This window comes from Apostichopus japonicus, chromosome 1 (genome assembly GCF_037975245.1).
Source record: "Apostichopus japonicus isolate 1M-3 chromosome 1, ASM3797524v1, whole genome shotgun sequence".
Classification (NCBI taxonomy): domain Eukaryota; kingdom Metazoa; phylum Echinodermata; class Holothuroidea; order Aspidochirotida; family Stichopodidae; genus Apostichopus; species Apostichopus japonicus.
Genome location: NC_092561.1, coordinates 18864825 through 18879643, shown reverse-complemented (window position 1 = coordinate 18879643; position 14819 = coordinate 18864825). Strand labels below are relative to the sequence as shown.

The 14819-nt window shown below is 38.3% G+C and overlaps 1 protein-coding gene and 1 long non-coding RNA gene across 2 annotated transcripts; both read right to left on the bottom strand.

Moving 5' to 3' along the window:
* Positions 1 to 276: 276 nt before the first annotated feature.
* LOC139969977 (26S proteasome non-ATPase regulatory subunit 13-like) lies at positions 277 to 13781 on the bottom strand. Its single transcript, XM_071975472.1, is given in 11 exon segments — positions 277 to 1548; positions 2757 to 2873; positions 3950 to 4093; positions 5016 to 5141; positions 5948 to 6021; positions 6991 to 7168; positions 7531 to 7617; positions 8748 to 8791; positions 9995 to 10085; positions 10809 to 10887; positions 13595 to 13781. Coding segments are annotated over 11 exon segments (1140 nt in total). The 5' UTR covers positions 13693 to 13781; the 3' UTR covers positions 277 to 1446.
* Positions 1813 to 2745, bottom strand: LOC139969981 (uncharacterized). Its single transcript, XR_011793856.1, has 2 exons — positions 2121 to 2745; positions 1813 to 2003 (listed from the first exon to the last, which is right to left on the bottom strand). It is a non-coding gene; the product is annotated as an uncharacterized lncRNA (long non-coding RNA).
* Positions 13782 to 14819: the final 1038 nt, after the last annotated feature.

Below are 14819 nucleotides of genomic sequence, written 5' to 3'. Positions count from 1 at the left end.
CTGTATCTGAACATGTGTAAGTTGATTCTGCATGTGTTTAAAACCAAAAAGTTACAAATAGCTCAAAAATCTACAGAACCTTTTAACAGGTGTTTTTTTTTGGGGGGGGGGGGTGGGGAGGGGGGTGGGGTGGTTGGAAGGGAATCCAAATACCTACCAAGGCTTGCGAGGAAATGGTAAACTTGTTCAGGGTACCAATAACAGAAACCAGTACGTACAACCACCTTCGTAAATTTTACTGGAAAATAAATGGTTACAATAATGAATTCAAGCCGATTTTTAAACATCATTACAAAATCTTTATTGTTTTTTTTGTTTACACAAAATTAAATATCCCTAAAGTAACAGAATCTCATGTAATTTACTTAATCCTAAACATTTCTGCACAAGTTTGGTCACATTACAACCGAGAGTGGCATTAAATCTATAACCAAAAACCCTCACTACAACTCGGGTGGGTGTATAGTTACCAAAAGACATTTATCTCTCCACAGTTAGGCCTTATTTAGATTATTTTAATGATATCAGCAGAAAATACTTCTAACCTAAAAGAGCAAGTGACATTTAATATTACAATATTTGATGAGCGGAAGTTTTTGTCTTACACTGTAGAAACACGGTCCGACAAAACCGCTCCGTAAACATTACATTTCGCAAACAAGAAGCTATTCCGGTGCTTCTTAGAAACCGTTGTATGCAAATGAGTCGTGGTCCCGGGGCGACATTAAGATTTCCACGACCACTTTTTGACTCAAGCTCATCACTTGCTTTTCTGTATTAACCAAGTCCTAGACTGAAGTTAAAAAAATGTCCATTTTAGTTTTTCACAAGTTTATTTCCACATAATATGAGACTTTTTCAAAAAATACAGATAACTGATATTACTATACACCATGTTCACTAAAAGCACTGCATTGCTAAAATATCACTGGTGCCATCAAAAGCGATATCAAATTTATGATCAGTATCCACACTTTCCTGGTCCACAAGGGCATTTGGCCTAAATCATTCATGGTTCTGTCCCACAACTTTACACCACAAAATGGTTTTCTTTCAGAAAAGGACATTGCCTTCAATTTTCATCAGTAAAAACTGTCCCGCTTTTTCAAAAACGTTATAATTGTAAGTAAGGGCCATCTCTAGCAATACGAAGCCTCAGTAATGGTCCCCCCTCCCCCCCCCCCACTGCCAATAGAAAAAAAAAATCTCTCTGGAAGAAGATGAGGAATACGTTATCCCTTTCTGGTATCTAAAGTCTGTCATAAAAATAAACCGGTCACACAAGAGGCTGGAGCTATCAATCTTCCATCCTTGTAAAAAGAGAAACGTTTGAGGAACGGACAGAAAATCCTTGAGGAGCAGGACCGTTCCTTCGCTTGAATACCGATTCTATTTTTTAGCCGGGGTACGACAAAACGAGAGGTTTTTTCAATCGGCTGCACCTGCTCATACTCTGTCCAAGATGTCGTGAGCCTTGTCCTCGACGATGACTTGCATATTCTTGATGTAACCGCACCAGTCTTGTAAATGGGTCTGCATTTTACTGATCTGTGCGCATGAAAATATCAAATACAGTCAGTTTCTTGAGGAGTTTATAGACTGATATTTAAAAAATGTTCAACAATATGAAGATATTGACTTGCTTCCTCCAGCATACTCTAAAAGCTACCATTCCCTGTTTTGCACACGGAGGTTGAAGCCAAATTTAAAGTCTGATTCTCAATTTTCTAATTGGTTGTTTAGAGCATCATTGGTATCTCCCAATTGATTTGAAATGTAATTAGTTTTCAGGAAATTGTGCAAATCTAGCTATTTTTCATTTTGTTTTGTTTTCTTTTAATTTCTCGTAAGGCCTACAGTAGGGGTCACCAGAAGGATGAACCACAGGGCCAAATCCTGCCAGCATGGTGTTTGTCAATCCCACCCATTGAAAACAAATGCGACGATCGATCCCGAACTAACCAGTGTGATGCAGGCTCTTCGGCCTTCAGCACTCTAACAGCCTATGCTGCAGGCTCTTCGGCCTTCAGCACACTAACAGCCCATGCTGCAGGCGCTTCGGCCTTCAGCACACTAACAGCCCATGCTGCAGGCTCTTCGGCCTTCAGCACTCTAACAGCCTATGCTGCATGTTGTTCAATCTAGGAACATAGTTAATTATTTATTCCGTCTGGCTCGCTGGTCCGGCTAATGTCTTCTTTTCTGGCCTTTACTAATAATAATAATAATATTTGCTTTTTATAAAGCGCTTTATACCAGGGATTGGTCTCAAAGTGCTTTACAGACGTTATATTATCCCTGGTCAATGATAACCTGTCCCAGAGACAATCCCTCCTGTCAGCAGCAGTTATATACTGCGCCCAAATGACAAGTTACCTCAAAGGTACCCATTTATCCCCTGGGTGGAGAGAGGCAAGTGACATAGAGCATCTTGCCCAAGGACAGAACGTAATGAACTAGGCAGGAATCGAACCAGCAATCCTTGGATCACGAGTCTAACGCCTTAGACAATTGGCCACCATGCTCTCAAATTCATTGAAAAAAACATGCCCTACAGGAGGTAGCATTTCTCAAACTTCCTGCCATGGTTCTACTGACTACCTTCGTGATTGATATGGACTATAAGCTCAGTGCACAGTTTGGTGAACTTCATAAAAATATGAAACGGTGAATATGACCCCATGTTTGAGATATGAATCTTTTACGACGGTTCACAAATTATCAAACCTTCAAAAGATTTGAAGCATTCTTCTTACCTGTTGATTATCCAACACCCTCGGTTGTACCCACGACATGATGACCTTCTGCTCTACTTGGTCCAGGGATCCTCTGACCAACCCCAGGGACAACGCCTTCATCACCAGTATCTCAACCTGTGTATGAAATAACAGGAATATCAACAGGATGGAAAGGAATGTAGCTATTAACATGGATGTGCCCAAGCACCGTTTAAAAATCGTGAATCCTGCCCAGCACTATTTTCATCTAAAATCTCGACATTCCTAACAATATATTCAACATAAATTGAAAAGGGGTGGGGAAATCTTAAAAATCGTGAATCCTGCCCAGCACTATTTTCATCTAAAATCTTGACATTCCTAACAATATATTCAACATAAATTGGGCCTAGCGTATGCCAAAATCATACAGACTAATAATGAATCAGTTACGCATGCGAGAAACATTACTTACGGCTCTCAATCGGTCCCCTTGTAAAATCTCTTTGAAACAAACTAATACATTTTACCAGGTACGTAATATATTTCACTAAAAAAAAAAAAATTAAAAAATGTAAATTGTTAGCAGAAGTAGTACTTGTGTATGTGCTTATAAAGCTACACAAGTGCCAGCACTTGGCATCTGAGCACCTTTCGAACTGAGCACCTTCAAAAATTGAAATATTTCTCAAAAGAGAGGGGGACACCCCCTCCCCCTCAGACCACGGCGATCAGTATACCCGGCACTCCCTGTATTAACAATAACATATTTAGATGGTTTGGGGAGGAGACGGTCGAGAGGAGGGAATATCAAGTACACAATGGATCCTTTGTTCTAAATTCGAAAAAGTAAAACCGTGTTCTGTCCTGTTCGAGCAGGATGCAATGGCAACTCCAACAGTTTTTTTCTGTTTGGTAGGGGGTGGGGGGGGTGGGATCATACACTACAAACCATGTGCTTACATAAGAAGTATAATTTCCATCCCATTTGGGTAATATCAGGAAACAGGTATGCAGAGATGACTGGGTGATTGGGGGGGGGGTGGTGGGAGGGTAGGGAGAGAGGGGAAGACTGACTTCTGAAAATTATGAAGAGGGTTTCAGTATTAATGAAAGTTCACTTAGGAAAAAAACCAAGTACCTGTGGCATAAAGGAAGAGAAAAGGTGGTAGGGAAGTGGGGGGGGGGAAGGGGGGAAAGTATCAAGGTCTCTCCAGACAATTTCGGGTTACCTCATGAACGGGGAGCTTAGCGGCATCGGCAATCTCCTGGAATGTTAGCGTCCGATTGTTGGCCGGTCTCGAAAATGTCATTTCCATTAAACAGAGCAGGGAGATCTTCTGACGTAGAGGTAACTCGTTGACCGCTAGATCAGGCTGTGAGACAGAAACCAGAATCAACATATTTATTTATTAAATTATTAATAATTCATTCATTAGTTAAATCAGTCAATAAGCTATCACCACAGATAGCTGATATATGTTAAAATCTTTAGAATAGCAACAGCTTGTCAACAGCAACATTTTTGTGAAATTTTCTTGAACATTTGCACAATAAAAAAAACCCCCAAAAAACTAGACAACCCAATAGAACAGGGACAAGCTAGGGTAAACATTAGTTTGCACCTTATGGCATTAACACAATCTTAACTTGATTAAAGGGTTTTTATAGTGGCTATAAAAAGTGGCTGTTTTTTCTTTTTTTTATCTCACGTCGCTAACACTATTTCTTAGCGTCCCATAAAAGTTATGACCTCATGGTTACTTTTATTATTCAACTGACAAATTCCTGAAGAAGGTTTCTTGTCACGAAGGAGTGAAGAAAGTGTTTTGATTGTTGTCAGGGCAACCAGATGCTCATTAGGCACCGACCTTCCCTAGACTCAATAGGGAGTGCAGTTATTATTAATTATAACACAGCTAACTGTCAATGTTTCTTTCCTACTGGCTCACACCATTATTGGTCGGCCAGAAGAGAAGAGGCAAGGAGGAAGGAAAGGAGGGGGGGGGGGGAGCGGAGGGGGAGGGTAAGACTGGAGGGTGAGAAGAAGAAGCTGGATCAGGCAGTTGACAAGAATGGCATCGATTTCAAATTGGTGCTGAGGTTTGTTATAATTTCTACAGTGCTTACTGTTGGCTACCGACTGTACACACCCAATGAGAATTTGCAGATCTCTGTCAGAAATCATTTCAAACTCACTCTTACTTATATCCAAGATTCACAAAGGGTACTTTTTCCCTCTTTTTTTCTTCAAAAACCTTATTCAATATGACAGAGGCTTTAAACCTTTTTTCTTACCTGTTGTTTCCAAGTTGTCATCATCTTCTCAAACTGGTCGAGGTTGCCGCTGTTAAAAGCGAAGAGGAGCTCCACCAGCCAACTGTTATCGGTCTCTTTGAGCGAAGAGAGAATTGGATGGGCAAGCTGTTTGAAGGTGGAAAACAAAAAATTACCCCAAAAATGTATTCAAATGATAATATATATATGATAATGACACAGGTCCACTAATTGTCAGAGGTCAGTGATCGATTCTTTGCAATCAGCAATTGGGGGGGGGGGGAGGAAACTTTGTTCACGATTTGACCAAATGTACCGAGTTTTACTGAAAGTAAGCCCATGATGGCCAAAGTAAGAAACCTTCATTGATATTTCCACTAAGTGAAGGTTTAATGAAGCAAGTATGAATTTCATTTGATTCTCCAACATATGTCACCTTCTTTTTATTTCATAAAAGAAATATGTAAATATTATCAACAATAATAAGCCAAAACTGCACCGGCGAACTTCATAATATTCTGTATAAAGGAAGTCACCATAATTCAAGACAATTCTAACAAGTTTGTTAGGTAGGAACGTTTCTCTTGAAATTTCTATCAAACACAAGAAAGAAAGAAAGAAATGAAGAAAACATTAAAAAAAACAAAGATACCAGTAAGTTTCCAAATTAATGATCTTTCTGGAACAAAATCATGAAAACATTCTCTTTTAATGAGAGTTTGTCATGAGTTCTTAGCCAAGTAGTACCACAACTTTTCCAAACATACAAAAAGGTGCTTTCAAGATAATATTAATCCACTACCGTATACTAACCGAAGTGCCTCTGACCACCCCTTCTCCCTGCCCCTCCCCACCCCACTTCCCCTGCCCACCGTCTTGACCACCTCTCGGACAACACGACAATGGCTTAAGGCAACCGAGGAATGAATCACAAGGTAAATGGAGCTACTTACTAATTCTCCAAAGTTATACACTCCTTCACCTAAGAGAGCTGCCAGAGAAAGATTAAAAGCTCTTTCTTTCTGTTCTGCATCGAAAAAAAAAGAAGAAAAAAAAGGGTAAGATTTCTATGATAATCTGGTATTAAACTGTATGGATGTTTCTCTGTATTGTACAAACATAGGTACCATTCCACTAATATAGGTAATATAACTAATCAATTACATAGGTAACGATATAGGTAACACAGGGATGTGTCCAGGATTTCCTGAGTGCCGGGTATACTGATTTCCGTCCTGGGGAAGGGGTCTAAAGTGTCCCCCTCCCCTTTGAGAAATTTTTCAAATTTTTGAAGGTGCTCAGATGTCAAATGCTGGCACTTGTGTAGCTTTTTAAGCACATACACTAGTTTTGCTAACAATTTACATTTTTTTAAAAATTTTTTTAGTGAAATATATTACGTACCTGATAAAAGTTATTAGTTTGTTTCAAAGAGATTTTACAAGGGACCGATTGAGAGCCGTAAGTAATGTTTCTTGCATGCGTGACTGATTTTGGCATAGGCTAGGCCCAATTTATGTTGAATATTTTGTTAGGAATGTCGGGATTTTAGATGAAAATGCGGGATTCACTATTTTTAAGACAGCACTGGGCGGTAGGTTAACTTTTAGTGCTGAGCTGGACCGCCCAGTGCGGGCACATCCCTGGTAACATCTCCAGTTCATGTTTTATTACCTAACAGAGCCCCCCAGGTTTAATACACATACCTGGGTTATCTATATAGGTACAGTAACAATGTACATAGGTAACATCTCAGGTTCATAAGGTTTAATACACATACCTGGGATATCTATATAGGTACAGTAACAATGTACATAGGTAACATCTCAGGTTCATAAGGTTTACTACACATACCTGGGTTATCTATATAGGTACAGTAACAACGTATATAGGTAACATCTCAGGTTCATAAGGTTTAATACACATACCTGGGATATCTATATAGGTACAGTAACAATGTATATAGGTAACATCTCAGGTTCATAATGTTTAATACACATACCTGCGATGTCTTCCAGTTTGACACAGCCAAGGAATCTCAGTGCGTCCCTGTAGTACGATGCATGGTCCCCCATGACCTTGAAGTAGCTGCTTGACACGTCGTAGAACCTACTGTGCACCGTAGAAACCCCATCCATGTCATCCAATTTGGCTTGGGCTTCTTCTATCAATTTCTGAATCCATAGAGGAACAGAAAAGAGACAAGAAAAACAAAAACATATCAAAGAGTAGCTCCAATTTACATTCATAAATTCTGCAATGAAGAAAAGGACACAGTACAGTTACAGACTAATCTACTAAAACTGAGTAGATGTCAACCAAATCAGGCCAATTTTTCGAATCTATCAAAATAAAGTTCAATTTTTTATATATATTCTTGTTTATGTTCCTCAACAGGAGGGGAGGGAGGGGGAAGAGAAGGGGAGAGAGGGGAGGGCAAAAATCAGGAGTAGATGGACCAGTGTGAGTTCAATCTACTGACCAACTCTCCCTATGAAGTGACTGGACATTGGGTTGAATGATAAATTAATCTTACCTTTGTTCCATCAAGGTCATTTTTAACGAGCTTCATTACTGCTGCTCTGGTCAGACAAAGGACTACTGCTTCCTCATTGGCTTTAGCCTTTTAAAAAAGTAAAAGGGAAAATACAAAAAAAAGAAAATAAAAACAACATTTATTTATGGTAAAGGTACTAAAAGCTGAAGGAAATGAGGAATGGAATATTAACACATTTACCTTCTTGTGAGACTCACAATGGTTTGTTTGTTTCGTGCGTTTGGTTTATGATACCATGTACCATTTACTGTAACTTCTCCCCTATATGAAGTAAGCTACCCCTACCAATTCTGAAATGATTTTATCCATTTTCAACATTGTCATCAATTTCAAATTTGTTCAAATGTCCAATTTGGTCTAAATTTATGACAATTCCACCAGTCCATTCTTACAAACTTGAAACAGATTCATTGAAACATCTTCTTCTTCTTTGAAGATCTTCAAATGGAAAATCGAATATGAAACTAAAAGTAGGCTGTGCTCTTTACAATTTGAAGGTCCTCATAGAATTGCTGATGTGAATTTTACTCGTAAAAGCTGTAAATAATGATGTTGGGAACTAGAAACATAGTATGCAAAGACTCGCAGCTTTGGCCAAATGCTGCCTTTAGGCATTATGCTCCATCGAAATGGTATTATCTCGGACGATTTGGTAAGAAGTCAACCGGGGAAAGAAGCTGAGTACGAACAGATGACAATCCCTTAGTACACTTACATCCTTGTTCCTCTTAAGTGGAATTATTTTTGACATAAACCTAAAAAACTTTACAGTTAAAGGGTGTGAAGACTGGGGCACAAAGAAACGTCTCATGCCGGTAATCTGACCTAGTTTTGAATGAGGTGTAACAGAAGTGTAAAACACCACCATTAATTCCAGAAAATACACACAGCTTGCTACCTTTGATAATTAGACACTAGTGTACAGTCAGTACGCTCTGCAGTCAATACCCACAACACACAGTGTACTACATACAGTAGCAGCGATGGACATCTCAGGTCTAGATAAAGATAACAATTAAGGTATCACATTTCATTACTGTCTGCATTTTGTAGCGACACAAACAAAACGTCACTTGCTAGCAACAGAAAGTTAACTTTTTCAGATGGCCACACACGGTTTGGGACATGTCTTCAATGCCTTTCAAAAAACAAGTTACTAAACTCAGGTGATATTAGAAAGATGAAGAGAGGATTACCTTTTCTCGGATTTTGTCCATAAATGCAAGAGCCGCATCATAATCTGTGAGAATTAAACAACACAGAAGATCATTGAAAATCTTGAAAGGCTGGAGAAGGGAGGATAGGGGATGGGTGGAGTTAAAACATGGGAGACTTTGATTTGTATGTTTGGTTTTGTTTGGGTTTTTTAGCACAAAGAAGTGAATATTAAAATGTACATATATACAGGGATGTGCCCACGCTGGGCGGCCCCGCCCAGCACTAAAAATTACTGCCCAGCACTGTCTTAAAAATCGAAAATCCCGCCCAGCACTATTTTCATCTAAAATCGTGACATTCCTAACAATATATATTCAACATAAATTGAAAAAAAAAAAAAAAATGTAAATTGTTAGCAAAACTAGTACTTGTACATGTGCTTAAAAAGCTACTGTACACAAGTGCAAGCATTTGGCATCTGAGCACCTTCAAAAATCGGTCAGTATAACCGGCACTCCTGAAATCCTGGGCACACCCCTGTATAAAGCTTTTTCTTCAAAGGTATAGAAACACAAAAGATGCATAAAAGACTAACTATCCCTTTTCAATACTGCAGCTACTGTATCCAGTTAAAGCAATTCCTAATTGTTTACTAAATAGTAAGTGATTTGCATAATTAGCTGCAGTGCTGTAACCTATATAACACAATCTCTTTGTCTATAAATCAGGCAGTCCGTACAGTTATAAATTAAAAATTAGTTCAGGTTTAAATTATATGTATATAACTTATGAAACGTAATTTTAATAAGATTCATGTTTTTGTTTCCTTTCTCATTTTCTCAACGACACTGTGACAACAACAGGCTGATTCCTCCACAGTGTCTCAGGATTTAAAATACCAGAGCCTTAAATAGATATAAAAATATATATAAAAAAAAAAAAATACTAGGGCCTTGGGAGTGTTAGCTCAGTGGTTATCGCCGGTACCTTTCAATCATGAGGTCCCCAGTTCTAGTCACTCCAAGATTAATGTATGTCGTCCAGTTGCAGAGTTGTTAACAATTCATAATCATGGACATTAAATATGAACGTAAGAGACTGACTTCTGTCAGCTTGCGGCTTTGATAAGCCAATGAGGCTTCTTCACGAGTTCCTGCTTGCAAGAGGATCTAATATACATACATACATACAAATTATCCAGAGAAGAATCTATAGTGTGTACCCTAACGTTTCAGTCGATTAACTTTCAAGGAAAATACGAATTGAGTATTTAAAGTGATCTCACCTTTGATTTGTTCTACGATGACCACGGCTATTTCTGCTAACGACAGCGGGTTGATTCTATGCTCGATATCTACGATAAGGTTCTCATAAAGCTGCCAAATGGAGCAGAGAGGAAAACATTTAAAGGGTTTGAAGACTTGCACAAAAATAAATGTTCATCTAATGCCGGTAATTTGACCTACAGGTAGTTTCAAATGAGGTGTAACAGAAGTGTTAAACACTACCATCCATCCCAGAAAATGCACACACAGCTTGCTACCGTCGGTAATTAGACACTAGTGTACAGTCAGTACATACAGCTGCAGTCAATACCCACAAAAAATAAATGTTCATCTAATGCCGGTAATTTGACCTACAGGTAGTTTCAAATGAGGTGTAACAGAAGTGTTAAACACTACCATCCATCCCAGAAAATGCACACACAGCTTGCTACCGTCGGTAATTAGACACTAGTGTACAGTCAGTACATACAGCTGCAGTCAATACCCACAGCACCGTATACAAACGATACAGCGCTGGACATCTCAGGTCCAGCTAAAGATAACAATTAAGGTATCACGTTTCGTTACTGTCTGCATTTTGTAGCGACACAAACAAAAAGTCACTTGCAAGCAACAGAAAGTTAACTTTTTCAGATGGCCGCACGCGGTCTGGGGCGAGTCTTCAATGCCTTTAAGGGGGCTTGGGTGACTCCGTTCATCACATGGCTTATAACAAAAATATTCCACGATGTGCCAAATCCAATGAGTTTGGAAGGGCTTTGCAGGACTTGGCAAGAAATATTCATTACTGTCTAGGGAAGAGTACACTCTTACCTTGTAAAGGCTGTCACCTTTGGCAAAGACAGGATTTTTGACAAATACAAGCAGCTTTTCTGTCAACTGATGCCATAACCTATAAACCAAACAACAAAATAATGGAAAAAGATTAGTAATCAAGGTTAAGTTTAAGAGCCCTTACAATTACAGCTCAATAACTTCTGCATATAAAACATAAAGCACCCAATAGCTATTTATAAAAGTGAAGTCTATTCTATCGAACATTAATGTTCAGCGGTAAAACCGTAAAAGATCAACACATGTAATGAATGATATTGTAGCAGCTAAGATACCTAAATAAATTGCTACAGTAGAATTTGCTGTTGTCCGGTTTTCACAGGAAAAGAGGATATCACGTAAGATAATACAAATAGAAAAGGGTGATTCAAGAGGGCTGTAGGTTAATAGATTTCTTTAAACACGGGTTGGTTTCGGAATGAATATAGGCTATACCATATTTTGAGAGAAGGGGAAAAAAAGAAAAATTTTTGTTTGTTAACATACAAGTTACTCTTGGATTATACGAGACAGGCTTTTCCTACAACACATACGTTTATTTTTCTCTCTGAAGACACTTTATATTTTTGATTTTCGTGATTCTTTTCCTATTTTCTACCCGTTTCCAGAATTCGTTCTGCCTTCTTAATGTTTAATGGTCTAGAAGGGAGACTACGGCTAAAGCCCCAAGCCCCCTCTCCCGTCTCTGCCCTCCCTAATTATAATAATATTTAACAGTGTTACTTTGTTATATTATTTGAAAACAACAAAGTAAGATAATAAAAGGGAAGGAATACAAGAGGTTATGAGTTTTTTTTTTTAAATTTTGGAATGAACATATACACGATGTTCCCCCGGTTTGATTCGGTGACCATTTTTTCCCCCGAATATTTGCTTTCGTAAAATATGAAAATCCCCTAGTTAAATGTCGTGATTTTTTCTCCCCGCTGAAAATTCGCTTTCGAAAAGGTATGAAAATTTGACGCGGTGACCTTTTTTTTCTCTTTGCAAAATTGTGCATTTTTAACCCCCCCCCCGCCCCGTCAGCCATTTCTGGCGACGGACCTGCAGGGAAGGGAATACAAAGGATAAAGGGTATGTTTTGTTAATCCCTGTAATTCCGAGTATATTCGTAACAGTACGAGGAATAATACCCATCTTTCTGTTAGCAGACATCACACAAAACACGGTAAATTACTCTTGAACAACTACGTACTGCTATAAAACCTGGAAAGTGCTTCCAAATGATATAAAAACTGTAAAATCTTATGTAACGTTGAAGCGAAAACTTAAAGCCCACCTAATTGAAAACTACGCTGACTGAGTATTGATTATCTCATGTTTATTTATCTCTACTCTTAATTGTTACCTTCTTTCTTTTGTTTTTTGTTATTTTTGGTCGCTAGCTCGATTAACTACTATTGTTTTTCTAGTGTCCCGTTTATACTATACCACTTTTACCTTATGTATAGACGAAATAAATGAAATGAAATGAGGTATCAGTTCATAACTAAGAACGAGCTCACAGTCACAGGCCTAAGCAAGCAGAACCACATGTAAACAACCCCCACCATAGTAGTACTATAGTAGCCTAGCCCGCTATACAAATCATACCCTGTTTAATTCTACTTTACCCTCCCTTATTAAATATACAGATAAAGAAACGCCGACAAGCAACAAATCAACAACATACCTTAGCATCTCTACTGAATTTAAGTTATACATTAGAATATTAAATAAACTACATTCTTGTTGTAGAACTTGTTCACCGACAAGCAAAACATGTAACGTTACAACACTAAAGGTAATCGAACGATAAATTCCATACTTCAAAATGTCAAATATCAACAGGGGCACGTACCGTAAATTTTACTTCGTAAAAATAAACGATAAGTGATTTCACTCAATTTAAAATATTATAGAGATATATTTCTATTGTATAGTATACGCATCCAAAATCTTTTTTCATTCCTCTTGTATAATATTTTTTGTTTTCCTTAATTCGTTAATTCACTAATACTGCGTAGGCCTATACTTTTTTCTACGATATAGTCCATGATTTATTTAGCGCCTGCAATTCAACTTGCATGCCGATAACTTAGCAAAATTATAACTTAAAATTGATATATATTCACAACTGTGAATGAATCTGATAGACGGGGACGTTTTGACTTACGGGGACGTTTTGACTTACGGGGACGTTTTGACCAACGGGGACGTTTTGACCAAAAGCGGGGACGTTTTGGTACGGGGACGTTTGGTACGGGGACGTTTTGGTAAAGGGACGTTTTGACTGGTAAGCGAATTTGGACCAGGCGGTGTCGGAAAATTTTAAACTATTGTTAATATTTTCTATATTAATTTAGCAAAGCTAAGACATGGCGAACTCGCCCTAAAAGTAAGACTACAATTTCTAACTTACTGTAACTTTGTAAGTTACAACTCTGCATTTGCATAGCCGATGTTAGTCCTTGCCTATCAACTTTAATAAATTGCATAGCCTTTGCTGGCCTAGGAACTGTGATGCTACTGTACCATACAAAAATTCTACATACTCATACTTCATAGCATAACGTTGGGAGTAATGTTTACAGTAACATGGTATTGGGAGTCTGCAGTATTACTACAGTAAATGAACACGGGAAAGCTAGGCCTAATGTTACATTCATCTGTACGCTTCTATATAGCATTAGAACTAGCCTACTAACATACAACAAAAGCATGCTGAATCACTGTACGTTCGAAAACTACTCTTCAAGTTAAAAGCGATTGAAATCAACACATACTTTTTGTTGTACATTTCTTCGATGTCTGTCCATTCCGTTGCTATGTTTGGACTACTTTCACTCTTCTGTGTGGCCAAATAACCTTGAACATCTATCATTTTGGATGATTTTCCCTGGAACGTATTTCGTGAAATTGGAGCTAATCTGCTTCTGGTAGAGTTGAAGAGCGCAGATATGTTGTTTGGAATTTCGTAACTAGATTCAACTTGGTTCCTGAAAAATATCCCAGTGTGGTCGTATGGACAGCCGTTTAAATTTTTACTCCTTTTTTTGAGAGTTGAAAGATTACGTCACTTTTGATTTTAATTTTAATACGCTCGCTCCTTCCTTGCTTTATTCTGGTAGGTTATTTTCGTCTACTACTGACTTTGTTGGTTTCTTTCCTTTCGGTTTTTTTCAGTTTTATTCTTTCTGTGTTTATTTCCCTTTTTTGACTTCAGTATTATTTCTTTCCTCATTGTGAGGAAATAGATGGGGGGGGGGGGGTAGTTTATAGCTTCTAATTAAACACAAAATAATCTAAAAAAAAAACGAGATACTGACAGTTCAGAGAGTTCAGAAAGATTAGCAGCTCTTCTAATTTTTTATATTCGGCATATCAAAAGGATCTGCCCTTCGGCATTTTTTGCAACTGTTTAAAGAGCTAACTGTATTTTCAACAACGCCCTCTACTTTCGTAAGAGATGGAACAGCATAAGCGTCACAGAAGCCCGGGTCGCGTATTTTTTTCCCCAGGTGACGAACGTGGGCATCGGCCAATCAAATCCCTGGATTCCAAACATGTGACGCTTTTTCAAAAAACATGTTCTGAATCATTTTTCCTAGTTTTGACCTCAGATTATGAACGACAATCCTTCATTTTCACAGAATCTGAATCCCTAACCCACTTCCTAAATCCTGACTCTGATTTCAAACGAATCTGTAAATTCCTGAAAAACCTGAAACCCTTATTCGTCCTAGGAATAAAAATTAGGCGCCCGGGTCGGTCACGACAGAATTAAAGTCATTGAAGACTCGCCCCAGACCGCGTGCGGCCATCTGAATAAAGTTAACTTTCTGTTGCTTGCAAGTGACGTTTTGTTTGTGTCGCTTTAAATCAGACAATAATGAAACGTGATACCTTAATTGTTATCTTTAGCTGGACCTGAAATGTGCATCTCTGTATCGTTTATACACTGTGCTGTGGGTATTGACCGCAGCTGTATGTACTGACTGTACACTAGTG